Consider the following 27781-nt stretch of genomic DNA (forward strand, 5'->3'; position numbering starts at 1 on the left):
GTGGGAATCAAAGGCCAGGTACTGATCAGTGTGGGTTGGTTTCCTGTACACTTCGAAACGGAGGTTACCATCTTCCTCTACGATAGTTTTTGTGTCTAGGAAAGGGAGCACACTTAAGCTCCTGTCCTGTATAACAGGAGCTTTCAAACTAATTTGCATCATCTTGTCTTGACTTGTCTGACTTTTGTTCCTTTTTCGACTTCCAAAAATTTGTCTTCACTTTATTTGCATATCAATCAACAGGTTGTGTATATAAACCTGCTTTCCCCTCTGGTCTCTCAGTCACTGACGAAAGCTAGTGGATACTAGCTGAAACGTCTGACGTTTTCAAAATCATATCCAGTTGCTTGAGTAACTGTTTTTTTGGCATATCGTATTACCTGGATGTCTAACCTTCATCGAAATAATTATGAGCAATTAATTTTATCTTTGACGTCACTCGGTCAGTACGGTCAAGGTGTACAACGGTTACTTTACTGCCAGGCACTGCTGAGCAGACGCCTACTGACTTAGACACAAGTATGGTTCGTCTGTCTTGTTTGATCGTGTGTATGAGCCGCCGTAGTGTTCAACACGACAGGACTGTAAGCCGATCGTTGTCCTGCTCCTGCGAAATGTCGGCCAATGATCAACTACCGTCGCAGGCTTCAGGTTAGGGGGCTGGAAAGAGTAGAAATTGGCCAAATAATATACCAGGGCGGTTAGCCAGCTAAAGAAGCACAGTTGGTCGCCGTGAAGCCTGATAATGAGTCGTGCTGGAAAATAAGATTTGGTCCGTTGTCTCCTTCGTTGTCTGTTTTTCGTCTGATTGTCAACCGCAGTCAGTGCAAACTTTACTTTGCAGTTTGCACCCAGGCCGCTAGCTAGTATACACCGCACCAGCCAGTAGGTCCAGTAGGTCAGTACGGTCAAGGGTCATCCCAGTTTGCATAATGCTGAACGCTGACGGCGTAACGCTGGACGCAAAACGTCTAGTTGATAAATCAGAAATACAACGGCTAGCTGACTTGTCGTTTTGCCTTTAATACAAGGAGGTCTCTCTCTCGTGCTGCCTCTCTAGTCCGCTGCGCCCGTGACCGGGATGGCCCGAAGTTTGGCGCGTTCGGAACTCGAGCAGTTGGTGGACTCGCTGGTGCTGAGCTGGGATGACATGGCGTCTCATACCAAAGCAATGGTAACGTAATTATGGGTTCACCACACCACGAAGTGGTGGTGAACCCATATTGCTTTTTCTGATGTTTCTTCTCCTCCTTCTCCTCCTTCTTCTCCTGCCATTTTTTAAATGGATTCAGCTTCTTCATTTTAGGGCCTAAGGTCCTGAAATTTGGTATGGAGGTACAGTGGGCAAATACCCCTAGGCGTTTTAAAAATTTTTGTGATACAGGCTTTTAGAATGGTTTTATTTGAGTTTTTTGGCTGTGTTATAGCAAATGTATTACTGTGTTAGTGTGCCGTGTTTACCACGTCTGGGCATGAGTCATCACAATGGAATGCAGGGCATCAACCAATAGGCATGCAGCTTTCCTCTATACTTCTTGCTGATTGGCTGTTGGGATTTAACTTGATTAACACCTGCACAGAGCATTTCCACCTGCACAGAGCATTTCTTGCTGATTGGCTGTTGGGATTTAACTTGATTAACACCTGCACAGAGCATTTCCATACTGACAGTATGTCTTTATTCAAGTGTTTTGGTAGGTATTTCAAGCTTTTCTGCTCCAGCATTGGAATGCGGGGCATGAACGTTTTTTTTTTATTTTGAAAATCAACAGTTTGCATTATGCAATTAAAAATCCTAACCAATAAAGTAGGGAATAGCTATCCAACTGTTGTTTTAGTTGTATGTTACTTCATATTATAGTTATATCAATGTAAATCATTGTTTTCCCTTGTGTTTCTCATTCTTTCCCTGCCATGTCGTAAAATGTGGTGAACCCATCGCTGTATTTGCTCCAAAGCAAATGTTGGCCTTTCTAGTTTCTATCGTAATAAACTGTCCTTGTTCTAACCAGCGTCTCTAATTGTTAAATTTGCTGATGTTTCTATATCTACATGTAACGTTATGGTTGAATTACTGTACGTATGAGGACCCCGTACAAAGGAGGCCTCATCGCCTTCACAGTGATATGTGTGTCACAAAATGTGAGCTTCAGTGATCTCAGACGTCGTGTTAGGGTCATCATGGGAAATACATGTAGCTGCAGACGTACGGTCCGGTCCCGCCTGTTATGTGGTATTTTTGGCGACGCTTCTGGAGCGGAGCCTGGGGGTATTATTCAGCATGCCTCAGGGATTACTCTATTATAACAAATTCTGTCTTATAATACAAATAAACCATATGAATGTGATTTGATATTTTAAATGTTTTGAAGTCTCATTTCAAATAAGAATTGTTTAACCTGGACATTTTATGCATGATCACAAAATAAAGTTTGGTCTATTCTATTTCAGTTGCACTGCACTGTTCGGCATTACTTAGATGGTAAAATCCCTTGGAAAATTACGTTTGAAGTGGACAGGTGGCCAGACTATACAGCCGTTCTGTGGACTTGTGATGAGAAAGACACTTCTGTGCTAGCATTTGCACAGGTATTTTATTTGTTGACTAAGAAGTCCTATTAAAGGACTATAAGTGCAAGCCTGGGACATGTAACGTTACAGTTGATACAATACTTGGTTAATTTCTGTTTCTGTTGTTTTACTAGTACAATGTATTTGATGGAAAAAAGTAAAAGAAAAGTACTTTTTTATGATTTTTAATGTTGTCAGGAGAGGACTGAAAGTTTTTATGCCTTCAATGAAGAAAGTAAAAAAAAGGGAAATCAAGGATAATGATATCTGACAATTTCAAACAGATGTTTCAAATAAATGATGTTCCTTTCAATTTCCCTTTTTTAACCAGGATTCTGTATTTTTGCACTGGACTAGTGAGGATGGCCTTAGACAGTTATTAACATCAACATCTGTTGACTGGACCAAATCACTTATCTTGATTGGTAAGTACTAACGTGTTAAGCCTGATGATTCAATCATATCTATCCTGTGGTATCTGTCAGCCTTTCAACATGTACTGTTATCATCAATATCTATCGTATTTACAGCATCATTTCCATTTACTTATTTTTCATATTTTTGAGAGAGAAACAACTACTAAGATCAATGATTCAAGTTATCAAAAATGTTGACTGTTCCAGCATTTCCTCTCAGTGGTTTGTCCATCCTAAGAGAACACCTGGAGAACCAGGGTCTCCCATTCCCTGCTGCAGAAGACATTCACCCCTGTGACACGGCTTACTACCTGCACAAAATATGTCCCAGTCTGGAGAAAGTGGACGGGTAAGCACTACATCATAACACATGAGGTTGAAAATCTGAGCTGAACCCTTGATCATACTAATGTTGACAGTGATTGTAAACTGACAAAAAGCTACCATAAACGGCCAGAATGCATGGAAAGGTCTAATTTGGGCAGGGGGCAGTACTAGAGAAGAGTTAGTCTTAAGTAGGTTATGGCAAGGACATTATGGTTATAGTGTTCTGTGCTATTCCACTTTGAGGGGTGCTAGAAAGTCTTGTCAAAGATATTAAAACAGTTATGACATCCCCGATCCCTCTCACTCCCCAGGACTGATGATAAGGTGTCTGTAGCACCACTCCAACCTGAGCACAGCCATCTTGTCAGCAACACCTGGCGACATGGGGGCACTCCTGAATCAGAAGAACGGACTCACTATCACATCACCACTTTCCCTTCAGCCTGTGTGTATGATCAGGATGGAAATCCTGTGTCGTGGATCTTGCTGAACTATTATGGTTCACAAGGGCTTGGCTACACACTACCAGACAACAGGGGAAGGGGTTACTTTCAGCTTGCTTCAAAATACCTGATTAGCACCTGCCTCCAGAAAGGTTATTTGCCATTCCTCTTCATTGAAGACTATAATGAGCCTTCAAGGATCATACACAGGAAACTTGGGTACTCTTGGAATGAGGCAGGGAGATGTGCATACATCCGTCTCAACAAAAACAAGCTTAAGTCATCTTAATGCTCTCCTTGCAACCTTATATCTTTAAAGCATTGTAACACACAAACATATATTTTATCTTTTTTTGGTGCCTACTAATATTGTGTTATAGACCCCTAGTTCCTACGGCAATGACAAGGCTATGTATCAATAGACAAAATAGAACACACAAGCATGTATTTTGTCTATTTTGGGCGCCACGCCCCATGTAAAACATGCAGTAGTTTGATCAAGTACCTGATTTTTTAACAACTAAACAGCTGTAGGCACACACGTTTACAAATAACAAGAGCTGAGATGGGCACCATGGACAAGTATCTTTAACATTTCCTGTACTTTTTAGACTAGTGCCAGTCATGTAATGTTATACCAAATTAATATACATATAGGCTGCTTCATATAATACTTTTCAAACTACTAGTATTGTGACATAGACGCCTAGTACACACAGCTATGAAAAGGCTATGTATCTACTTGTATGGATGAAATTCCGATGAATCCTTGTAAAATCTCTCTACTTTAGATATACCGGAGATAAATTAAAAACACTAACATGGGGTGCCCCAATTCCGACCTACTGTATGTTCCATGCAAACGCACAGACCTTTCATTGGTAATAGTTTATCTGAACAAAAACCCGCGCAACATGAGATATAATATTGACAGATAAAGATCACAACGATTTAAGCTGCACAGCTGTGTATTTCACTTCACCGGGGCAGTGCCTTGCACCCAAGCGTAATGGCTCACGAAACGCACGGCAGTTTTTTGGTCATTTTGCCGGTGGAACGTTCTATCGCAACAGGGGTGCCCTAATTCCGAACTAGTGTTTACGGGTCGATCTGCATCTGAGAAGAGAGTTTAGAAATTATAATACACAAATTATGACTAAAACAATCTACAACTGTTTTCTGTCCCAAACAAGTCCTCTTTTTACGATTACGCGACTTGCTCCAAAGTGGCTGTTTGAAAAGCAAAACCTGCATTCAAACCGATATCAACACAAAAACATTGTCCATTCTTGTGATTATTTTTAGGCACGTGCTCCCATGCATAACGCCGCAACAAGGATTTTTCAAACTAGTTCGGTATTAGGGGTGGGTCGAATTAGGGCACCCCCCGTTAACGGTTAACTTTATAGGTCATTATATGATTTACAATCAATGGTATGTTATGTACGTGGATTTAGCGCATATTAAGTTGTATCAATGGAAACATGCCTTTAAGATGACCCCATGACAAACTCACAGGTGATTTTACTTTTTGAATTTACTGTTTGTACCCTCAAGTGTTTCTAGCTGATGGTCGTCCAGACCCATATCGGCCAGATTCGTCGGTCCCTCGAAAGTGTCTTCGTCCACAGTGAATACAGAGTAGAAATTGGGCAAATAGACCATGGAGTTAGATTTTAGAAGGATGAATACACAGATAACATACCAGGGCGGTTAGCCAGCTAAAAAAAGGGGGGGGGGGGCAGTTGGTCGCCCCGAGACCTCTCAAAGAGTGGTGCTGGAAAATTAGATTTGGTCTGTTATCTGTTTTTCTTCTGATTTCTGTAGTAAACACTGCACCAGTCAGCAGCGCAAGGGTCAAGGGTCACTTTTCTGCATGCCTTACCGATTACCAGCTGGTCGGCGTAACACTGGACCAAAAAACGTCTAGTTGATAAATCAGAAATATAACGGCTAGCTGACTAGTCGTTTTGCCTTTAATACAAGGAGGTCTCTCTCGTGCTGCCGATCTCGTCCGCTGCGCCCATGACCGGGATGGCCCGAAGTTTGGTGCGTTCGGAACTCGAGCAGTTGTTGGACTCGCTCAGGGTGCTGAGCTGGGATGACATGGCGTCCCATACCAAAGCAAATGGTACGACCGTTATTCCTCTCATAGCCTCACTGTTTTTGATTATCAAAACCTCTACTTTGCTGATCCATGTTTCCATATTAACATGTATGAGGTATGTTTTAACGGATTTGACCTCTTAAACGTTACAAGCCCAGGTAATATGAGGTCCCATTGCAAACGTGCTCTCTCTCGTACCGTAATTCCTTATTTTTTTACGGTACTTTTATGTTTGCGGTCACTTCTGTACTGCGAACTTACATTACCGTTAAAAATTCGCTGAATTTCGTGTTTCTGCACCTGTCGCCACCATGAACATCCATAGTTCCGTGAATACCTCCATTTTTCTCAGACCCTGAACTTTTGCTACCGCAAACATAGTGAATTACAGTAGCTAACGTTACAGCTGTATGGCCCCGGCAGGCGCGTTTTTGGCGAGGCTTCAGGAGCAGAGCCTGGGGTACTAGTATTATTCGCCATGCCTCACTCTCTTTCTCGTGAAAGACGTACAAAACATGAAAGACGTACAAAATATGGCATATATATAAAGCAAGCCTAACCTCCACGGCCTAACATAGTAACGTGGCATCTGCTTAGGGATTACTATATTATAACAAATTCTGACTTATAGATAAATCAAAGAAATGTGATTTGGTATTTGAAATGAGTCTCATTTCAAACCTTAGATTAGAAGTTTTTTTTACCTGGACATTTTATTCATGATCACATAATAAAGTTTGGTCTTCTATTTCAGTTGTACTGCACTGTTCGGCATTACCTAGATGGTAAAATCCCTTGGAAAATAACCTTCGAAGTGGATAGGTGGCCGGACTATACAGCCGTCCTGTGGACTCATGATAAGGAAGAAACTTCTGTGCTAGCCTTTGAGGAGGTATTTTATTTGTTGACTAAGAAACTTAAAAGAGCTATAGGCTGGGGACTACAGTTGATACAATATGTGGTTAATTTCTGTTTCTGTTGTTTTATTTAGAAAAATATATAGAAAAATAAGGTGACAAGAAATGTCTTATTCAGGAATGAGTACTAGAAAGGGCAATATATACTTTTTATGTTTGTCAATGTTGTCGGGAAAGGTCTGAAAGTTTTTATGCCTCCAATATAGAAAGTAAACAATTGTAAAAACAAGGGTAATGTTAGGTCTGCCCCAGTCAAACAGTCATGTACTGTCAGAGTGAGACAAAATGATGATTCTTTCAATTTCCCTTTTTATACAGGGTTCCTCAGCCGTATTTTTGCACTGGACTAGTGAGGATTGCCTTAGACAGTTATTAATATCAACATCTGTTGACTGGACCAGACCGGTTTTGTTGGTTGGTAAGTCTGATAATGATCTTCGCAGCATCATTACCATTTCCTTATTTTTCATATTTTCATATGAAAGAGAGACAAAAAGCTAAATTTTATATCAATGATTCGAGTTGATCCATCAAAAATGTTGGCTGTTTCAGCATTTCCCCTCAGTGGTTTGTCCATTCTAAGAGAACACCTGGAGAACCAGGGTCTCCCACTCCCTGCTGCAGAGGACATGTTCCCCTGTGACACAGCTTATTACCTGCACAAGACATGTCCCAGTTTGGAGAAAGTGGACAGGTAAGTCTGTACTACATCAAGGAGGTTAAAAGCTCACTGATCGTACCATACCATACTATACCAGCTAATGTACTAATGTTGACAGTCATTGTAATCTAAATAAAACAACACTCATAAGGCCATGGAAAGGTCCAATTTGGGAAACTGGCAGAACTGTAGAGCTTATGTAAGTTATAGTGGTCTGTGCCAGTTCCACTTTGAGGGGTGCTAGAAACCCTTGTCAAAGATATTAAACAGTTATGACATCCCCGATCCCTCTCACTCCCCAGGACTGATGATAAGGTGACTGTAGCACCTCTCCAACCTGAGCACAGCCATCTTGTCAGCAGCACCTGGCGACATGGGGGCACTCCTGAATCAGAAGAACGGACTCACTATCACATCACCACTTTCCCTTCAGCCTGTGTGTATGATCAGGATGGAAATCCTGTGTCGTGGATCTTGCTGAACTATTATGGTTCACAAGGGCTTGGCTACACACTACCAGACAACAGGGGAAGGGGTTACTTTCAGCTTGCTTCAAAATACCTGATTAGCACCTGCCTCCAGAAAGGTTATTTGCCATTCCTCTTCATTGAAGACTATAATGAGCCTTCAAGGATCATACACAGGAAACTTGGGTACTCTTGGAATGAGGCAGGGAGATGTGCATACATCCGTCTCAACAAAAACAAGTTTAAGTCATCTTAATGCTCTCCTTGCAACCATATATCTTTAAAGCATTGTAACACACAAGCATATATTTTATCTTTTTTTTGCTGCCTACTAATATTGTGTTATAGACCCCTAGTTCCTACAGCAATGACAAGGCTATGTATCAATAGACAAAATAGAACACACAAGCATGTATTTTGTCTATTTTGGGTGCCACGCCCCCAATGTAAAACATGCAGTAGTTTGATCAAGTACCTGATTTTTTAACAACTAAACAGCTGCAGGCACACACATTTACAAATAACAAGAGCTGAGATGGGCACCATGGACAAGTATCTCAACGTTTCCTGACATTTCAGACTAGTGCAAGCCATGTAATGTTATACCAGTTCAAACTACTAGTATTGTGTTTTAGACGCCTAGTTCCTACAGCAATGACAAGGCTATGTATCTGCTTCTATGGATGAATCCTTGTAAAACCTCTCTGTTTTACGTAGGCTAGAAATAAGTTTAAAAAACTAACTTCATAGGTCATTATATGATTTACAACCCTTGGTATGCACGTGGATTCAGCGCATATTATTATATCAATGGAAATATACCTTTGAGATGACCCAATTACAATTTACTTTATTCTTTATTTCAGGCGCAAATTGGCCCATAGTAGACAAACAATTAAAATAACAAGGTGCACAAGTAGTAAAAACGGTAGGGTTCAGTACAAATACATACGAGAAGGGCCTTACCGGTAGACTAGGCCAATATAGTGATCCCAGTAGTGACTGGTGGATGATAAGTCTGAGTGGATTGCGAGTTTTATGATTCTGTTACAACAATACCACGATACCACGTGATTTTACTTTTTGATTTTACTGTTTATACCCTCAACCGAAGTTTTAAAATTAAAAAAAAAGTCAGTAGATTTTTCTTGTGTATCATTTTTTTCTTTTGGTTACATATAATAAGTCGTCATCAGCCCTCAATTTGTAATCCAGCCAGGAGCGAAAGGTGCCACTTCAAACGTTTTCGTACCGAAGTTTTCTATTCCTCCAGAACCGGTCACACCCAAATACGGTCACCACCATCACAACTACTGTGACTGTCACCGATACCACAACTACCCAAGTCGGCAACCCTTCGTCCTGACCAATCGGTGTGTCGCATGCGTCACCGGAAAACCCCTGGCGGCAGGTACAGTTGGGCTGGTGATGAGCGATGTTGCAGTCACCGAACACGCATGCGTCAGGTGGGCAACTGAACCACCACCGGCCCCCCTCGTACATAACTTGATTCCAGTCGTAACGGACATAACCGATGTGCAGATACCGAAGAGAAGTCATGTTCAAGAGAACTTCAGGATTCCACGTGTCTAGCTGATGGTCGTCCAGACCCAGATCGGTCAGATTCGTCGGTCCCTCGAACGTGTCTCCGCCCACAGCTACGATAGGGTTGTAACCAACATCTAAGAAAGACAATCGCTTCAGCTGTCTCAGTGTACCCGTTGGGATTGTCTGTATCACGTTTCTAGATAGATCTAGCTTTGTCAAAGAATGGAGTCTATCCAGAGCAGATGGAGATATGGTTGTGATACTGTTTTGTTGCAGATGGAGTTCTGATAGGCCCGGCAAGTGTCCGACAGATGGCAATGAAGATATGTTATTTTCGTGCAAGTCGAGGAACGACAGTGTCGACAAGTCGTCAAACACTCCATCCTGGAGGTTTCCTATATTGTTTCTAGACAGGTCTAGGAACCTAAGAGCAGTTAGGTTCGCGAATGTGTCCACGGACAGCACCCGAAGTCCTGTCTCAGAAATGTCGATCCTCTCGAGGTTTCGGAGATTCCCGAAGAACCTGTCTGGTAATGACATCAAGTCTAAGTTGAACGAGAGGGAAAAGAATCTCAGATTGCCCATGCCTCTCAAAATGTCTGCCGGTACGCTGTCAGACGTGAGCCCCTTCACTTGGAATACCATTACTTCTGCGGCTCCCTCGAACATCACCGGCTCCAAACCGGCCACATCCTCAAGTCGCAGCGACTCCGTTGTGTTTGGGAGCATGAAGTTGGTAGCATTGATCGGTCCGGAACACGTCACTGTTTTCACCTGGTTGATGATTGCAGAACAGCAAATAAAATAAAATAATGGAATATTTGTTACCTTGCTGGGCAAACAGCAGGTGTACACTGCTGTTCTACGCGTCAATAAACTGTGTATTTTTCAAAAGACGGAGAGCTTGAGTTTAATACATAAGACAACCTGATACCTGCTAGTGTACTGTATTGTAACGTCAAATCCCGTGGTACCCGGCCGATTTTGGTCTAAGTACTGGTACATATGTATCGCGTTAATCATACAAGGAACGGTATATCTGCTGACATACAACACCTACCTGCCTGTACAAGAAGTCGTCCCACCTTGCGGTACACTCGCACGGTTTGATGTACGTTCTTGGACAACTTACATTCCATGGTTGTGACTCCGTAGTCGTTCTCACGACAGATCCCCTCACATGTGAAGAGAGGGAAAACACTTCCAAATATATGATGGCGGCCAAAGCTAGCCACATTTCTGTCACAATTGTACGTACTATCGATAGAGAAAAAATTGTGGAGGTCTCAGCCGTACGTGTCACCGTGGCGAATGCGAAGTCAGAGCAAAGAATCGCTTCCTATCGCACCACTTGTTGTCAAGGATCTGTGACGCTTGCTAAATGACTATTCCAGTTTTATAAGGTTCAAAGTCCCATATAGAGAATGAAACATGTGAGACAGGACAGCTGTGTTTACTGCAACGCTGTTACCTGTCACTATATGTGATCATTGTGAGAAATTGCACGGGTGTAATAAATTCAAATTGTACTAGTGAACTAAACACGAACAACATGGACCGATTCAATATTGGCTACTAAATCATGGCTTTTAGAATGCAACGTTTACCTGGTGAGCCAACATGGTCGTTAATAGTCGTTAATTAGGGTGGTGCTGTGACACACACAAAGGGTGTATGTTGACACGCACTTTGACCTGCTGACTGTGAAACACAAGTATGCAGGACTTTGAGTGTTTACATAACCAAGATAAATGACATTGGCCTGCCTGGATAGAAATCTATGTGGTACTAAGGAACCGTTAACAGAGGATCGTGGTAGTCATGGTGTGGTCCTGGCTTAAAAGCTCAATAATCAGTACTAATTTGACTGTACGTACAAGAGTGACATGTCAACATTCATCCTTAGAACAAAATACACAATGCTTTACCTCCGATGTACATGACACTTTTTATTGGTATTACGTAACAGAACAACGTCTGACCTTTGCTCAATCGCCGTATCTGTTCAACATTTTGCAGAAGTAAATTTCATAAACTCATAAGCTGTTTAGGCTCTCACCTTTTTGCATATAAATTTGTCATTTCAGTTAAGCGTTGCTACGTCTAACATTGTTTAAATCTTATTATTTACAAAGCTTTCACTTATCTTTTTTTCCATTTTAAACATCACTAGTACTAGCAAGTACAGCTTTAATATCTTAAATCATCAAACTCTTCTAAACTATTCTAAACGGACATGATATACACCGAGCGAGGAATTAGTAGGTATGTATACGTAAATCCAAAGCATATAACTGGTGTTGAGGAGAGGACTACTAGTATCAGTTTACTAGTGACTTTGCACAAGTTTGACCAATGCACCACTACATTAAAAAGTAGCGTATATTGCAGCAGATGTATTTAGTTCACGTACTTTTGCACTCATTTGTACTTGTAACACAAGTTATATGTTTACGGACTTTGAATGCGCGACTGGTAATCATTACATCTCTGGATCCTCATCTGGTTTCGACTGCATGAAATCGTCTTCTTCTTCGGACTCCGGCTCCAGGATGATTGGTTTGGGCTTGGGTGGAGGGGGCTCCGGCTTCTTCCTGGTGGCCACACGGTAGATCGGTATAGCCACCCCCACCAGGATAGCTAGGATTACCACCACAATCAGGAACAGTAGGCCGGGGTGGAGGCTCTGGCACGTCGATCCCGCACGTGGTGTGGGACACTCACACTGTTGTCGGTGCTCACTACAAAATAGACAAAAACAAAAGTAGATTATTTATAGAGACCTCCTATTGAATGATAATCTTTTAAATTTTGAATTATTAACCAGAGGATTCCTCTATAGTCGGCCCAGTGATTAGTAGTTCTCCTGAAGTCTTTTTATCTGCAGAAAACATATACCTAATATAGAATTCCTTCCAAATAAAGGATATCAATTCAGGATGCAAATTACCAGAAATTTAAAACACAAAAGTACAGTGTAAATACGCAATCTCGCGCAGAGCCCTGATAGTTCTGGTGTACATGAGATGCCGATTCAGCACCAAGGACAGCACCTATGTTCTTACATGACGATATACGGTGGTTTGTTATATAACACATGGAATGATTGTACAATGATCTAACATGCGATCAAGAAACGCGTGAGCATAACGTACCCGACAAAACAGATGCCGTCGTTGATACACGGGTCCTCAGGGCAGACGTCGAAGTGCCACTTGCCCTTGTAGTGCACGGCCGCATCCCACACATGCAGCGTGCTGTTTCCGGGCGTCCAGTGGACCTCCAATGTCTTCAGTGACTCGATACTCAGCAGCACGTCTGGATCCCAGCTGTTGAGCTGGCCTTCATCTATTTCTAGATGGCGTAGGTTGTTAAGTGGCTTAAAGAGCTCCTCCTCTGGATTTGTTACGCCACTAAATTGTAGCAGGAGACTTTGCAGGTTCCACTGATGACTAAACGTGTCACTAGGGAGACTCGTCATCTTTGGGTTGTTTGCCAGATTCAAATACTCAAGCCACTCAAGAGGCTCAAACAGACGATCCGGCAAGTTCATGTCCAAAGCCCCTTCAAGGTTCAGAGTGTCTAGTCGACCTAGGCCACGAAAGGAATTGGGATACAACTTGTTGATGCTGTTACCTTGCAAGTACAGTTTGTCCAGAAATTTGACACCGACGAATAGAGACGGCTGGATCTCTTTCAAGTTGTTCTCACTGAGATCCAAGTATCCCAGTGCCCTGAAAGTCTTAAAAGCGTCTTTCGGAATATGTGTTATGTCGGGGTTTTGAACGATCTCTAGAATGATAACTTCTGCTGTTGAGATTCCATGAAAAACACTTGATGGTAGAGTGTCCATTCCATGCACCTTAATACGAGCGGACTCCGTGGTGCCAGGATACTCCTCCGGATATGTCGAGCCGGTGCTCCAGAACTCGCATCGAAGGTGCCTGACCTTCGTTTCTAAGTAATAGTGCCAACGTTTGAGACAGACGCAGTAGCTCGGGCATGTGATCTCCCACGGCTCGGCATCGTCGGGTCTAGTAGGATGCGGCTTGGTCGGTAGGAGACGTCTGACCGCTGGTTGTGTAGGGGCAGGTGCCACCGGGTTGACAACCACTGGTTGGTCGGCGGTCGGCATGACCATTGCTGTAGGTTTGGCCAATGGCGGTTGTGATGTGGTCTGTGACAGGGAGGACACCGTGGGTAGATCCTCTTGCGCTACATTTTGCCTTGCGATCAGGAGGAGATGATATGCTGTTGCCAGGGCCACAGCGGGTGAAGGCCACATACTTGCCAATTCTTCTATATCAATAATCTGAAATAAACAACAAAATAGCTGATTATTCAATAGGACGTACAGGAGCCCATCTGTTGTCGTTGACTGCAAACTCAATGACATGAATAGTTTCCCCCCAAATATTTTGTTGTGACCTCAGAGCACATATCGCTCTCAGTCTTTTCTAGGCGTCTACGTACCATCTCCGGACCGTCCGCATTGCAGCTCTGTGGACTGTGGTACCGCTGTATTCGTGTAGAGGGCGCGTTTCGGTCTTCGACTAATATTTATGGTACTCATACAGCACAAATTATAGGGGCTATCGCCCCCATGTTGCCATTTTTCACACAGATCCACTTATGTTACAACTATAAAGGGACTCCCATCTATTTTATTCATGACACATTCATTTGCCATGACCTCTGTGTGTGGCCGGTATGCTCTGATGTTCGTCATCATTCCCTATTGAACAAAGCGATGTCTTCAAGAAAGAGATGAAAATATCCTAATATCCAAACGGAAAGATAATTTGAAAATTGGTTTCCCCAAATTTATCAATTCTATGCATAGAATCTATGATCAATGAGTTTCCGAGAAAACGTTGCAAAGAAAAGTTAAATCTGTCGCTCATTGGATGTGTTATATGGATTCAGAGATAAACATAGAAATTAATGTAAGAATCTGGCGCTTTTAGGAAATAACATGTGTTTTACGTGTTTCAGTATTGCTCTCAAGACATTCTTAATCGACTGACCTGTGACCACTCTAATGACCTAGTATTAAGAGAGAAAACATGCAGTAAATGCCCGGCACGGAATCGTTGCGGATTATTAGATTCCAAACGAACTTACCGGTATAACACCAAGGTTGTGCAAAGGTTAGAAGACGTGTAAGACCAAGCTTGTACAATGACTAGGTATCGGCAAACCTAGAGGCCAGACCGCTGGAGAAAGCGCAGCTTACTTAGTCGTCAGCCATGTCAGGGCATGGATTCCTTCGCTGACACAACGAAACCAGAATACCCCGGTTCCCTGGTCGGGTGCTAACATTTCTACGGTGGCCAAATATAACTCCGCCACTCTGTATATTCTTGGACAGACATTTCACACTTTTTCCTGTCGCCCGGAGCGCCGCCCGTCCCCGGTTTACCCTCAGGTCCTGAACTGTGTGGTGTTTCCTTTACTGTTGTGGTTAAATTCTCTCATTCCTGGCGCTAAAACAGTGCAAATTGGCTGAAACTAAATGCTATGAAGTATGTATTCGCTACGCCATACACGTGATTATATATCTTATGAAAACATAGCTGACATGATTTTCATAGTTCTGTACGCCCCGCCCAACACTGGTCTCCACTAGACTCCTTTCGAACCTTTGGTTGCTGAAGTTAGTAGAAATTGGTCAAATAGGGTTGGCATAATTTGGCGGAGAATTTATTTATTTGATCATAGAGTTACAAACTGACAACCCGGATAACTCCTCTCGCAGATTATGTATCCTATTTGACCAATATCTTCATTTGTTTTTCAAACTGCAGAAGGAGTCTGAGGAGATTGACCAGGACGTCGTCTGCTACAGAAGTGGGGGTCAAAGTTGAAGCCTGCCCGTCCAGCGCGGTGCATTGTGGGCGTGAGACGTGGTGCGAGTTGACGTGGCCATCTTTGCTCCGGTTCTGAGCTGTGTGGCGGAACCGGGGACATTTTCACCAATATTTGACGCGCAAGATCACAGGATTTCGTTTTCTTACACGATATAGAACCTAAGTTTACGTTTAGACCATGCTGACCAAGTTTGAGACCAAGTCGGCCCGCGTGAAGGGTGAGTTGAGTTCCTTTCGATGTTGGCGTTAGATGGGTGGGGGAGGGGGGTATAATTAAGTTCGATACAGGTGGGTATCTTTTTTGCCGGTATGTCAGAATAAAAAAAAATGCTGTGTACAAACTTACTTTATCTTACCTAACAGGACAAAGATTGTGGTGACACAAATGAATTTGATCGATGAAAACCTATTTTGCTAGATGAAACATGTCAGGGAGTTTGGGGTTTGCAGCATAATTATCAGACGTGTGGTTGTTGATGACGAATATATCTTGGCAGGTTTGGCTTTCCACCCGAAGCGGCCATGGATCCTCGCCAGTTTGCACAATGGGGTTATCCAGCTCTGGGACTACCGCATGTGCACTCTCATCGACAAGTTCGACGAACATGATGGTAAGACAGACGCACCCTTACAATAGTTACATTTTGGGCTTTGACATGGGAAGACATTAGCACTTTTCTTCTTCTTCTTCTGATAATGCCCATCTGCCGAGAAAACGGGAATTAATGCCATGTTTCTTGGCTAATATGAAACCTCCACCCTGGTGAACTTTTCCTGTTTCTCCCTCCTTGATGTCAGGATAGTTTTATGGTATACTGATGATTACTGAATAAAGGTACAAATGTATCACTGGATTAGAATTACATGTATTCACTATTCATGATATTGTGTGTAGCATCAAGAACATACTAGTAACATTGCTGCCTTCCCCAGGACCTGTCCGTGGCATCAGCTTCCATCAGCAGCAGCCCCTGTTTGTGTCTGGAGGAGATGACTACAAAATCAAGGTATTTTTGATATATAATCCCCAGCAACAAGCTAGCATTTCTTTCTCATTGTAATGTTTTCATGTTCAAACGTGCATTAAAATGAACTGAACTTGTACAGATAAGATCTGAATAGAGCTGCTATGGATAGATCCACCTCATATGCATACGTAGGATGAACTGAACTGATAGATAGATTCAATAGACTGTACCGGTAGTCCAAATCCTTTAATGAATTCAAGTCGACAAAATATGACACAACTCTGGTGTTTTTCCATTTCAGGTTTGGAACTACAAGCAGCGCCGGTGCCTCTTTACTTTGCTGGGCCATTTGGACTACATCCGGACAACTTTCTTCCACCATGTATGTCTCCACTATTACCTGCCCTAATCATGCCATAATGAAAGCACACCATAGATACATGTACATGTGTGTACTACAAAAGGAAATTCTTCAGTGAATATGCATCCTGATCTATAGCTGAGTGTATATAGCTATCATATCTACTGCTGTAACTGAATGATTGAATCATGCTAGTTCCTGTTAAGAAATATTTTAACTTGTAGAATATGGGAAAATGATGTGGGTTTTTTTTCTCTACAGGAATACCCATGGATCATCAGTGCTTCAGATGACCAGACAATTCGAGTCTGGAACTGGCAGTCCAGGACTTGTATATGGTGAGTCAATAACTGTTTGACCTTCACATGACAGAACAACAGTCTGACTAGTACAATTCACTGAGTAAAGACAAGAGAAAGCAAATGGAATAGAAGTCAATGAAACACAAATGTTGTGTCAAATGTAATTAGGGCTTGGCTTTCATTTGATAATGATTCATACCAGAGACACATTTCCATACTGGTCCTGTATCGATAGTTGAGAGTGGCTTGATCTCAAGGATTAATAGGTACATGTATTCTTGTTTTAAAATTATACTGTGTTTGCCTCCCCTTTCTACAGTGTGCTGACAGGACACAACCACTATGTGATGTGTGCCCAGTTCCATCCCAGTGAAGACATGGTGGTTTCTGCCTCTCTGGATCAGACTGTCCGTGTCTGGGACATAGCTGGTAGGAACAAGATAGCCCAGCACACCTGGACACTGCACCCTTATCCTAGCATCCCTATTCCTAAGTGGGACGACCTAGGAATATTGTAAACATTGGATAGTTCAGTGAATCCCACATTAATAATGAGTATTAGAGGGATGCTCAGGATATTATGGAGCAGTTGAAAGGGAAGACTGTCACCACTCCACGAAGTGTTGTAGAAAAGCACAGCTCAACTTCACTCCTACTGTTATGATTTTATCTGGCTCTGTTTATGGTTTTGTTTACACTGTCCTGGTTGACTACATTTTTGTTTTTTCCATCATGGTTTCTAAGAACAAAGCTGGCAGGTAGGACGCCTGAAAATATTTGAAGTTTGTTTCTAAAATGTTATATCATCTCTTAACGACTGTGTTGTAAAATTCCTACATTGGAAAATTTGCCATCCATAATTTAATTATTTTCTAAAGGTTCTTTAAGTTCTTTGATTCAACAGTACTACTACATGTAAAAAAAAAAGAAGAAATATCTGCCAGCTCTGGTCCTCTTTATTTTTCATTTCACAGCTGTTCCTCCTGCGGGTGTTCAGTGTAAGGGGTCTTATGTGAGAAAATCATTGTGTTACATTGTCAATGTGTACACTGGTCTAGGATTGCGGAAGAAGAACGTGGCACCAGGACCAGGTGGTGTGGAGCACCGGCCTGACAACACACCAGATCTCTTTGGGACCTCTGATGCAGTTGTGAAGCACGTGTTGGAGGTAAAATTGCACTTTACTAGATCCATTTTTGCTTAGTTGCATCTTCTGTAAAGGTACCAAATATTTTTTGGACATTGGGTTTCTTATCCATATGTGTTCTTCATGCCTTCACCACAGTTCCTTCCAATTAGACTGATAGCAGATACTTTTGTTGTCGTATGTACATTATTAAGAAACTGCATTTTTTACCCCAGGGCCATGACCGTGGGGTGAACTGGGCAGCCTTCCACCCTTCCATGCCCCTGATTGTGTCAGGTGCTGATGACAGGCAGGTCAAGCTGTGGAGAATGAACGGTGAGTCTGGGATAACAGTGGGATGTGATTAGAACGAACAAGCACTGTGTAAACAGGAAGACAAAACTATACAAAACACACTCTGTGTCATTAAAGCGCAGTACCAGAATAATAGTTTAAATGTTAGATCAAAGACAATTGGTATTAATTGTTAAAAGGTTGACTCAACGTTTGGATTGACAGATTTTCAGGTATGTAATGTGTTTATCCTATTTACACTGATAGTTTTTTCTCTCTTCGTTTTCCTCAGAGTCCAAGGCCTGGGAAGTGGACACATGTCGCGGCCACTACAACAACGTGTCCTGTTGTCTGTTCCACCCCCGACAGGAGCTCATCCTCAGTAACTCTGAGGACAAGAGTATCAGGGTCTGGGACATGTCCAAGAGGTAGGTGTTGAGATATTGGCATCATATTGCCTTTGCTTGTTGGTTTTTAGGGATAAGCCACAGAGGAATCATTGAATAAGCTTGTATCACTGGTTTTGTTTTGCTGTGTAATGCATGTTTAATTACCATATTCATACCATTTGAGACATTTATGATATAAGATAGCAAGTAATATCTGAAAGTGTAGTGTAGATCAGAGTTGCTTATTTTCCTGCACTTTTCCTTTATCCATGGCTCAGGTTTCATTGATAGTTAATGTCCCCAGTCTCTGATTCTTCTGGACAGTTCCTCTTGTCTTCCATGCCCTAACTTATTGAGCCACAATTTTGTTTACTGCTGCCTAGTAGTGGAAAGAGAGGACAAAGGTTTGATATTGCTCTGTGGAGCCTTCTGTGTCTTCTCTTGCAAGTTCTGTAAAATGGGCAGCTGACAAAAATTTCGCATATGTATTCTGATTGGCATAGCAACACAAGCCTGGAATTGTTTGTTGATCGGTCTGTTTTTTGTTTTTTTGCACTGGCTCATTTGATGTAAATTATTAAACATTTGTTGTAATTTTTACAAACAATGCAGGCTCCAAATTTCTTTTCAAGAGGAGCATTTAAATCTTGGTCATATGTTGGTACAAAGTTGGCCCTGTCACAGATGTGTTTGTAATGTTGATCCTTGTATTATGAGTATCTAAAACAGTTCTTTAATGTGTGGGCTACTACCACAGTGCAATATCAAGTATAAGCAAGCCATACCTTATTTCCTGTCACCTGCATCTTTATTTAAGTTTTGCATGACCATTTTGCAGTTTGCCAACAGTCATGAAGTGTCTACTGAAATACATTTCCCTCTTGTGTGACGGTGATGTAAGTAGATGAGTGTGTGCTCATGTCCTTCATGTATTGTTTCTCCAGGACGGCTGTACAGACCTTCCGTCGTGACCATGACCGATTCTGGGTGATGGCAGCCCACCCCACCCTCAACATCTTTGCAGCAGGTAGGTAGTAGATCATGGCATGCAGGTGTCAAGGCTTCATTATAAGATCAATAAACTATACTGTTCTTTAAAATTCTTGCTGTTGTGAAAATAATAGTAGCCATTGGTTAATTCTTAATGCTACCTACTCTGGAGAGCTTTGTCCTTTCTCTGCATATTATTGTAGATAATACAGTGTGGGTAATAGAAAGATCTATCTGTTCCTTATAAAGTCAAATATTGCTGACTGAATTGTGAGATTCGCTTTTATTGTGTGACAGGTCATGACAGTGGGATGGTCATCTTCAAGTTGGAGCGAGAACGTCCAGCCTACGCTACAAATGGAAACATCCTGTATTACGTGAAGGAGCGCTATCTGAGGCAACTGGACTTCAACTCCTCCAAGGATGTGGCTGTCATGCAGCTGAGAAGGTAAGGAAAAAGTTGGCATGGGGGAATGAGAATTTTTTCTGTTCGTGACTGACCATATCTATTGGAATTTCATGTTATGATAATGAACTTGTTGTCCCTATTTCAGTGGTTCCAAACACCCAGTGTACAGCATGTCTCATAACCCAGCTGAAAACGCAGTGCTCCTGACCACCCGCACCCCTAACGTTGAGAACAGCACGTATGACCTGTACGCCATTCCCAAGGACACGGATTCCTCCAGCCCCGACGCACCGGAGGGCAAGCGCTCGTCTGGTCTGCGTGCAGTGTGGGTGGCACGGAACAGGTTTGCTGTTCTGGACAGGACACATACGGTAGGTTCTGCCATCTCAACATGCCACATGTAGATATTCCTTTGCCAACTTGGCTTTATACTGGGAAAACATTGATTTGATTTGCATTGAGCATTGTTCTGTCCACGTAGCTCTCAGACAAATTAATCCGTCTTTAAAATGCAATTACTAAAGCTTGTAGGGACTCTTTGTCTCCATGCTGCATTATGACTGTAACGGATACAAACTGTGCTTTTCACACGGTAGATCTTGATCAAGAACCTGAAGAATGAGATCACTAAGAAAGTGCAGGTGCCTAACTGTGATGATGTGTTCTATGCTGGTACTGGGATGTTACTACTGAGGGATGCAGACAGCATGACTCTGTTTGATGTGCAGCAGAAGAGGTCAGTGTTTCTGCTGAACATTCTCTTTTTGTCTTGTGTATGTCAAGTCAAACTGGTGCAATGGCCAAATGGGTAGAGTGCTCGCCTGGCATTCGGTAGGTCATGAGTTCGATCCCTGGCCGAGTCACACCACCAAAGACATTAAAAATAGTACATACAGCTTTCTCTGCTTAGCACACAGCATTTAGGAAAGAACACTAGATGATAAAAGAGTAAATTGAGTAATGAGGTCTGCATAGAGATAAGAGAAATATTTGTTCAGCAAGCACAATGTCAGACTACTGTACTGATGTGTCATGTAAAGACTTACCATTTGAGTTGTTTGTCCCATCAGGACCCTGGGCACTGTTCGTGTCTCCAAGGTCAAGTACGTTATCTGGTCCAGTGACATGTCTCACGTGGCTCTTCTCAGCAAGCATGGTGAGTCAGCCTTTGTGTTTGGAGATATACTAAGAAATGTAATGGAGAAACTGATGTTCATTTGCTTTATGTTTAGAAGTTTGTATGTCTCAAAATATCTATTGCATCATTATCTCAGAGATTTTTTCTTGAAGAAACAATGTGTGGCTAGGAATCTGTTTCATGTGGTGAGTATTACAGCAAGTGTTGTTTTCACAGTCATTGCTATCTGCAACCGTAAACTGGACAGCCTGTGCACCATCCATGAGAATGTCCGTGTGAAGAGTGGAGCATGGGACGAGAGCGGCGTCTTCATCTACACGACATCCAACCACATCAAATATGCCATCACAAATGGGTAGGTTCATCACATGTACGTAGAATAGGTATAATGCAACAAGGGGAAAGATTGGTTTGTTTTAATGTACTCTGCCTGTCCATATGATAGTTATACAGAAAGAAAGACCAATTGGAACCACTTTTATGAACAGCACCAATGTTTAAAACATCTACTGAATAAACTAAAAAAGCTTTCGAGTTTAAATAAAGGCTTACTACTACTACTACTACTACTGAATAAACTAAAAGAGCCATTAATGCTTATTACTGGGCAAATATGAAAGTAAATGTGCTCTACAGAGAAGTCTACAGAGACAGACTATGAATATCCAGTGGACAGCTCATTAAGGGTAGAACTAATGGTAATGTTGACATGTGTTTGTGTGTAGTGACTATGGTATCATCCGTACCCTGGACCTGCCCATCTACATCACCCGTGTGAAGGGCAGCAGTGTGTACTGCCTGGACAGGGACTGTCGGCCACGTGTCCTCAGTATCGACCCTACAGAGTACAGGTTCAAACTGGCTCTCATCAACAGGAAATATGATGAGGTAGGTTTTTGCATGATCCAAGTGTCGTGTGGGGTCTCTTCCCAAGAATTGGCAGTGTAGATTGAATTTTCTCATAATGGTATTTTGAAATACAATGTATACTTGCAACTGCACTAGCTGCAGAAGATAAGTTTTCTACAAGGCATGGAACCTTATGAGATAAATAAAGCAACTGTGTGAGACAACTATGACAAATCTGTGTTCTGTCTGTTTGGCCAGGTTCTACACATGGTCCGGAATGCCAAGCTAGTGGGTCAGTCCATCATTGCCTACCTACAGAAGAAGGGGTACCCCGAGGTAGCCCTGCACTTCGTCAAGGACGAGAAGACCCGCTTTGGACTGGCTTTGGAATGTGGCAACATCGAGGTACCATAGTAGTGTACTAAGTCATATCAGTACAATGTTAAAAGTCTTCTGTATGGAAACAGTTTTGGTGTAATATTTCTAATACATGTAATAATGTAAATTCCATTTTTAGAAAGCTAATGTGTTATTTTCATTCTGACATTCATGTTGTAGTTTTAAACATGGAATGTTTTTGAATTGTTACATCATGCTACATGTGTACATGTTTGTCTCTTTAGGTTGCCCTGGAGGCTGCCAAGGCCCTTGATGACAAGAACTGCTGGAACCGTCTGGGTGAGATGGCCCTGCTGCAGGGGAACCACCAGGTGGTGGAGATGGCCTACCAGAGAACCAAGAACTTCGACAAGCTGTCCTTCCTCTATCTCATCACAGGAAACCTCGACAAGCTGCGCAAAATGATGAAGATCGGTCAGTCATCTCAAATACTTCCTGATTATTTCCATGGTTGGATTTGGAGATTATGAAGTACTGTCTACATAGTGTCTAAATCATTAACTTAGATGGGGTGGAAGTACATTTTTGTTGCATGTAACATTAGATGTTGTACTGGATTTATGCTTATATTGTTTTACTTTCCACTTCTGTGCAGCTGAGATTAGGAAGGACACCAGTGGACACTACCAGAATGCCCTGTTCCTGGGAGATATTGCCGAGAGAACCAAAATTCTACGTGCCTGTGGACAGAGTAAGTACTTTTCTGAAAATGGATCACTCCCTTCCTTAGTAGCAGTAGTAGGACATAGGCTCTTATAAATATAATTAACCTTGCAGAACTTGCCCATGGTTTGGGACTGTATTGTGAAATATTTTGAGTTGATGTACATTAAAGCTGTTCCCTGGTGTTTCCTGTAGAATCGTTAGCCTACCTGACAGCTGCCACCCACGGACTGGAGGAGGAAGCTCAAGCCATTCGGGAGACCTTTGACCCTGAAAAGGACAAGGTAAAAACATACGAGTGCTCAGCCCCAAATGTATTAAAACAACAAGTTATGTGTAATTGGCTATTGACAGTAACAGTAACTGCTATTAGGGAAGAACTACATGAGCTTTTTTTGTCTTTCACCTTGCAGCTGCCTGAAGTGGATTCCAGTGCCAAGCTCATGGCCCCACCACCACCTTGTCTTCAGTGGGAAACCAACTGGCCTCTCCTGACAGTCACTAAGGGCTTCTTCGAGAGCGCCATGACCCAGAAGGGCAAGGCACTGGCAGCAGAACACGAGATCGAGGATGTGGCTGGAGGAGCCTGGGGAGATGATGCAGAGCTCATCATTGATGATGGTAGGTTGGGGAGAACAAGTGCCTTGCCAGGCTTTAGGGAGTATTGAAGAATATTACATGTCAGATTCCATTGCATGTGTAATCCTTCAGTACTTCAGTTACTTACATGTACATCCCATCTACAACAGATGCAGACATTTTTGGCTTGCTCAAATAGTAAGAAGACATAAGAATTGCATTTAGACATCTTAGAGATGGACATTATGATATGTGAGTGTATGATCTGCATCACACTTACACTTGTTTTCCCGTCCCAGAGGGTGGCTGGGGTACACCAGGTGAGGGTCTGGATGAGGAGGGGCTGGGTGGAGATGGAGAGGACGCTGGCTGGGACGTGGGGGACGAGGACCTGGAACTGCCTGCAGACCTGGTAAGACATGGACTGCCTGGAGATCTATTACTGATGTAATATCGATTTACATGGCCTATACAAATGTAAGGAATGACTCATTTTGAGTTTGATAAATCTGAATCGAGCGATGGAAGATAGCACTATTGCATGAGGATGCCATGGTGCTAAAAAAGAACATGTCTGAATGCTGACCAAATGTTAACATTGTGTTCCAAAGGATGTTGGTCCAGGCCCGGCCATGGGAGGGGATGAGGAGGGCTACTTTGTCCCACCCACCAAGGGTGTGAGCCAGGGGCAGGTCTGGTGCAACAACTCCCAGCTTCCTGTGGACCACATCTTAGCTGGATCCTTCGAGACTGCCTTCAGGGTGAGTCAAAGCAGCTCACTGGAGAACTTTCTATTTAGTCTTAGTCCATTTAGTTTGATCAGTATGTTGGGAATATTTTGATAGTAAAACATTTCTTTTCAGAAGGATAGAAGCTTCCAAAGCCTTGTAACAAATGCTATTTTTGGTGAGAAATGTTTTGATTAAAATAAAGCACTCTTCCACCCACATAGAAAATCTAAGAGCATCAGCAGAGTAGTGAGTTTCTGACAATATCTGACTGTTTTTCAAGTCTTGTGTTTTGTTGTGTCCAGTTGCTGCACGATCAGGTGGGAGTTGTGGACTTCTCCACCTACCAGAACATCTTCATGTTGACCATGGCTCGTGCTCGCACTGCCTACATCGGCGTCCCGTCACTGCCTAATTTATTTGGCTATCCACACCGAAACTGGTGAGTCTTTCTATTGTTCAGCTTGAGTTGATGTGTTTTTGTGCAATGAAGTATTTTTTCCATTGTGGAATGTATGAAACTGCAAAAAAGGTAGTTAACCTTTTGAATGAGTTTTCATCACAAACAAGACCAGCTGCAGTATGACTCATAATGTAGGTCTTCTCTGCGTAGTACATTTTTCACATCCTTGTTGTTCACTTAAAAACTTGCTGTTGATGTTTTGCTGTGTAGGAAGGAAGCGGGTGCCCGTGCTGGCCAGGCAGCAGTAGGTCTGAAGTTGAACGACCTTGTGCAGAGACTACAGCAGTGCTACCAGCTGACCACGGGGGGGAAGTTCCAAGAGGCAGTGGAACGTTTCCGCAGCCTCCTGCTGAGTGTGCCGCTCCTGGTGGTGGAGAACAAACAGGAAATCTCTGAGGCAAGACCCTAACACATTTTAAGATGTAGAACATTATACCTACTTTTTAATTTTAATGAAAACCTATACTGTGGGTGCTGCAAATGTAAGCCTCGTTATCTCTGTTTATCCAGGCACAGCAGCTGCTTGCCATCTGTAAGGAGTACATCGTAGGCCTGTCCATGGAGATCTCCCGCAAGGAGCAGCCCAAGGCAACACTGGACAACCAGAAACGCATCTGTGAGGTCAGTCATCTCTTTGAAGCTCCTACTAGTTATTGTGGAAGGGAAGAGAGCATAGTACATTTTCTGTATGGTGGAAAGATGGCATCAGGGTTGGACATTATACTGACTTCAGTTAAAGTCAATGAGAAAACATCAATCTTACCAGGCTATGGCTCCGTCTACAGACCATCAATAAAGCATACGGTCATTAGATTTACTTTTAAAATCATTATCAGTTACCATTGTCTTGTGTACTAGCTGTTTGTGTTCCCCCTTAGATGGCAGCATACTTCACCCACACTCAGCTGCAGCCCATTCATCTCATCCTCACCCTGAGGACGGCTCTCAACTTGTTCTTCAAACTCAAGAATTTCAAGACAGCAGCATCGTTTGCAAGAAGACTGTTGGAGCTGGGTCCCAAACCCGAGGTGGCACAGCAGGTAGACATAATTGTCATCTGATTCCCTTCTTTTGTTGTGCAATGAGAAAGGTCACAGCTGCAGCTATTGACATTACCCTCATGTCTTACCAATAAACATCTAAATCCTAGCAATACTTTGAAGCTCACTGTTGTTTACATCACCTTGTGTGCTTTTCCTTTTAGACACGGAAGATTCTTCAGGCCTGTGAGAAGAACCTGACTGATACACATGAGCTGGAGTACGACCAACACAATCCATTTGACATCTGTGCATCTACATACAAGCCAATCTATAGGTGAGTTCACTAGTTCCTCAAATTTGTTTCAGCATTTAAATGTTTCTGGATGATGTACAGTACCCTGTAAATTCCTGGGCATTTTATGGGCTATGGCTGCTCTCCCTCTGAAGCAAAATAAATTTGTAGTTGTCCAAATTACAATTTCTGACCTGTGTTTTTCTCCTTACCCTACAGAGGGAAGCCAGTTGAGAAATGTCCCCTGTGTGGGGCATGTTACCAGCCACAGCTCAAGGGGTCAGTCTGTACCATCTGCAAGGTAAGCATATTTTTATCTGCTTTGTACTTTGCTACCACTTGCGTGTGAGGTAATCATGAGTACGTATAGATCACTGCTGTATGGTTTGAAGTTTTCTGTGTAGCAAAGATCCCACTTGTATGCAAACCACAAAAACCTTGTCTGCTCATAAAATGTTATTCTATATCTTAGTATCAACACATGATTCTTTCCCTTTCCAGGTTTCAGAGGTTGGCAAGGACTGCATAGGACTTCGTATCAGCCAGATCCAGTTCAGATAAATGCCATACACTGCAGTACAGGCACATACTTGTAATAGTACTTTACACACCAGCCTTTTGTCTATACGGTAAGATGGGGGTCCTTGGAGATACACTGTACAATGTACTATGTACATGAAGAAAATAGTTGCTCTACCACAGATAGCAAAGGCTAGTCTTTGTATGGATTCATTGCTTGAAAGTATACTACAAACGAGGCTGTCAGTTGGGAAATCATATACACTACATGTGAACTCGGTACCATTTCTTTATTGTACCACAGAAAATGTTTTAGTGTTGTCTGAATACAACTGTCAGTTGCATCACGATAGCTACCTAGTATTAATAAGACTTGGCAGAGAAAAATTAGATGGGGATAACATACTTTTATTTCTGGGCTATTTCAACTAGACACACTATTGTATACAACATGTATTGAAAATATGAGCAGTAAAGCTAATGCCAATCTTTCACTCCGTCAGCTTTTTTATTTTTCAGTTCCTTATTGCAACAGGTGGCCTTTGTATATGGATGTGACTTATACATGTAGCAGTTCAATTCTTTGAGGTAAACTCAAGCTGGGACACATTTTTACATCTTGGGATTCAACTTGCTTTTAACAGAAGAACTTTGCTATACTGTTAATTTGAGTCGACATTCCAAATGAAAAGCAGATTGTAGTTATATAAGTCATACCTGTATTGTGCAGAGGCAATATTCCTCCAGTTAGTTTATGTCAGTGCATGACAAAAGTGATCAATGTCAACCAACACATCTAATAATAATTAACAATATATCTTCATATCAAATGGAATCAAGAAATAAAGTTCTTGATAAGAGAGTTGCTTCTGGTGTTTTTTTTCTTGGTTGGTTGTTGACTACTTGACTAAGATTGCAGTGCCTGCTGATATCCTGAAGCAATTTGGATGCAGTGGCCAAATATAGCAAAACTAGATCCTAGCTGTCTGTTATTTATCCCCA

The 27781-nt window shown here is 42.3% G+C and overlaps 4 protein-coding genes across 12 annotated transcripts; 2 read left to right on the forward strand and 2 right to left on the reverse strand.

The window, feature by feature from the left end:
* The first annotated feature begins 378 nt into the window (after positions 1–378).
* LOC109479232 (glycine N-acyltransferase-like protein Keg1) lies at positions 379–9016 on the forward strand. 5 transcript variants are annotated; one of them, XM_019781157.1, is made up of 5 exons: positions 379–1174; positions 2452–2589; positions 2903–2996; positions 3195–3336; positions 7745–9016. In XM_019781157.1, exons 1-5 carry the CDS (start codon positions 1082–1084, stop codon positions 8163–8165), a joined length of 888 nt encoding a protein of 295 aa, XP_019636716.1. In that variant the 5' UTR covers positions 379–1081; the 3' UTR covers positions 8166–9016. The 5 variants fall into 5 exon arrangements, with proteins under 5 accessions (XP_019636716.1, XP_019636714.1, XP_019636715.1 ...); XM_019781155.1 differs by lacking the exons at positions 2452–2589; positions 2903–2996; positions 3195–3336 and adding exons at positions 6619–6756; positions 7100–7199; positions 7334–7475 and having other exon boundaries at positions 7745–9015; XM_019781156.1 differs by lacking the exon at positions 7745–9016 and adding an exon at positions 3626–4690 and having other exon boundaries at positions 381–1174.
* Positions 9016–11076, reverse strand: LOC109479231 (leucine-rich repeat-containing G-protein coupled receptor 4-like). Its single transcript, XM_019781154.1, has 2 exons — positions 10518–11076; positions 9016–10231 (listed from the first exon to the last, which is right to left on the reverse strand). The coding sequence occupies exons 1-2, from the start codon at positions 10692–10694 to the stop codon at positions 9146–9148; spliced, it is 1263 nt and encodes a 420-aa protein (XP_019636713.1). The 5' UTR covers positions 10695–11076; the 3' UTR covers positions 9016–9145.
* Positions 11077–11393: 317 nt separating this feature from the next.
* On the reverse strand, positions 11394–14847 carry LOC109479229 (SLIT and NTRK-like protein 2). Of its 3 annotated transcripts, none has more exons than XM_019781153.1 (3): positions 14694–14847; positions 12613–13769; positions 11394–12198 (listed from the first exon to the last, which is right to left on the reverse strand). In XM_019781153.1, exons 2-3 carry the CDS (start codon positions 13740–13742, stop codon positions 11940–11942), a joined length of 1389 nt encoding a protein of 462 aa, XP_019636712.1. In that variant the 5' UTR covers positions 13743–13769; positions 14694–14847; the 3' UTR covers positions 11394–11939. The 3 variants fall into 3 exon arrangements, with proteins under 3 accessions (XP_019636712.1, XP_019636711.1, XP_019636710.1); XM_019781152.1 differs by having other exon boundaries at positions 14659–14847; XM_019781151.1 differs by having other exon boundaries at positions 14582–14841.
* Positions 14848–15335: 488 nt separating this feature from the next.
* On the forward strand, positions 15336–27361 carry LOC109479228 (coatomer subunit alpha-like). Of its 3 annotated transcripts, none has more exons than XM_019781149.1 (30): positions 15337–15545; positions 15825–15938; positions 16261–16334; positions 16597–16677; positions 16918–16994; positions 17278–17387; positions 18011–18126; positions 18321–18420; positions 18671–18806; positions 19712–19794; positions 20055–20205; positions 20312–20537; positions 20763–20902; positions 21237–21322; positions 21521–21659; positions 22030–22192; positions 22412–22558; positions 22777–22966; positions 23148–23243; positions 23411–23499; positions 23629–23836; positions 24094–24206; positions 24406–24555; positions 24828–24964; positions 25196–25382; positions 25496–25606; positions 25864–26025; positions 26190–26302; positions 26480–26561; positions 26762–27361. In XM_019781149.1, the coding sequence occupies exons 1-30, from the start codon at positions 15506–15508 to the stop codon at positions 26819–26821; spliced, it is 3681 nt and encodes a 1226-aa protein (XP_019636708.1). In that variant the 5' UTR covers positions 15337–15505; the 3' UTR covers positions 26822–27361. The 3 variants fall into 3 exon arrangements, with proteins under 3 accessions (XP_019636707.1, XP_019636708.1, XP_019636709.1); XM_019781150.1 differs by having other exon boundaries at positions 18017–18126; XM_019781148.1 differs by having other exon boundaries at positions 15336–15545; positions 18017–18126; positions 21237–21659.
* The last annotated feature ends 420 nt before the right edge of the window (positions 27362–27781 follow it).

Source organism: Branchiostoma belcheri, unplaced genomic scaffold (genome assembly GCF_001625305.1).
Source record: "Branchiostoma belcheri isolate BF01 breed outbred unplaced genomic scaffold, Haploidv18h27 scaffold47, whole genome shotgun sequence".
Classification (NCBI taxonomy): Eukaryota; Metazoa; Chordata; class Leptocardii; order Amphioxiformes; family Branchiostomatidae; genus Branchiostoma; species Branchiostoma belcheri.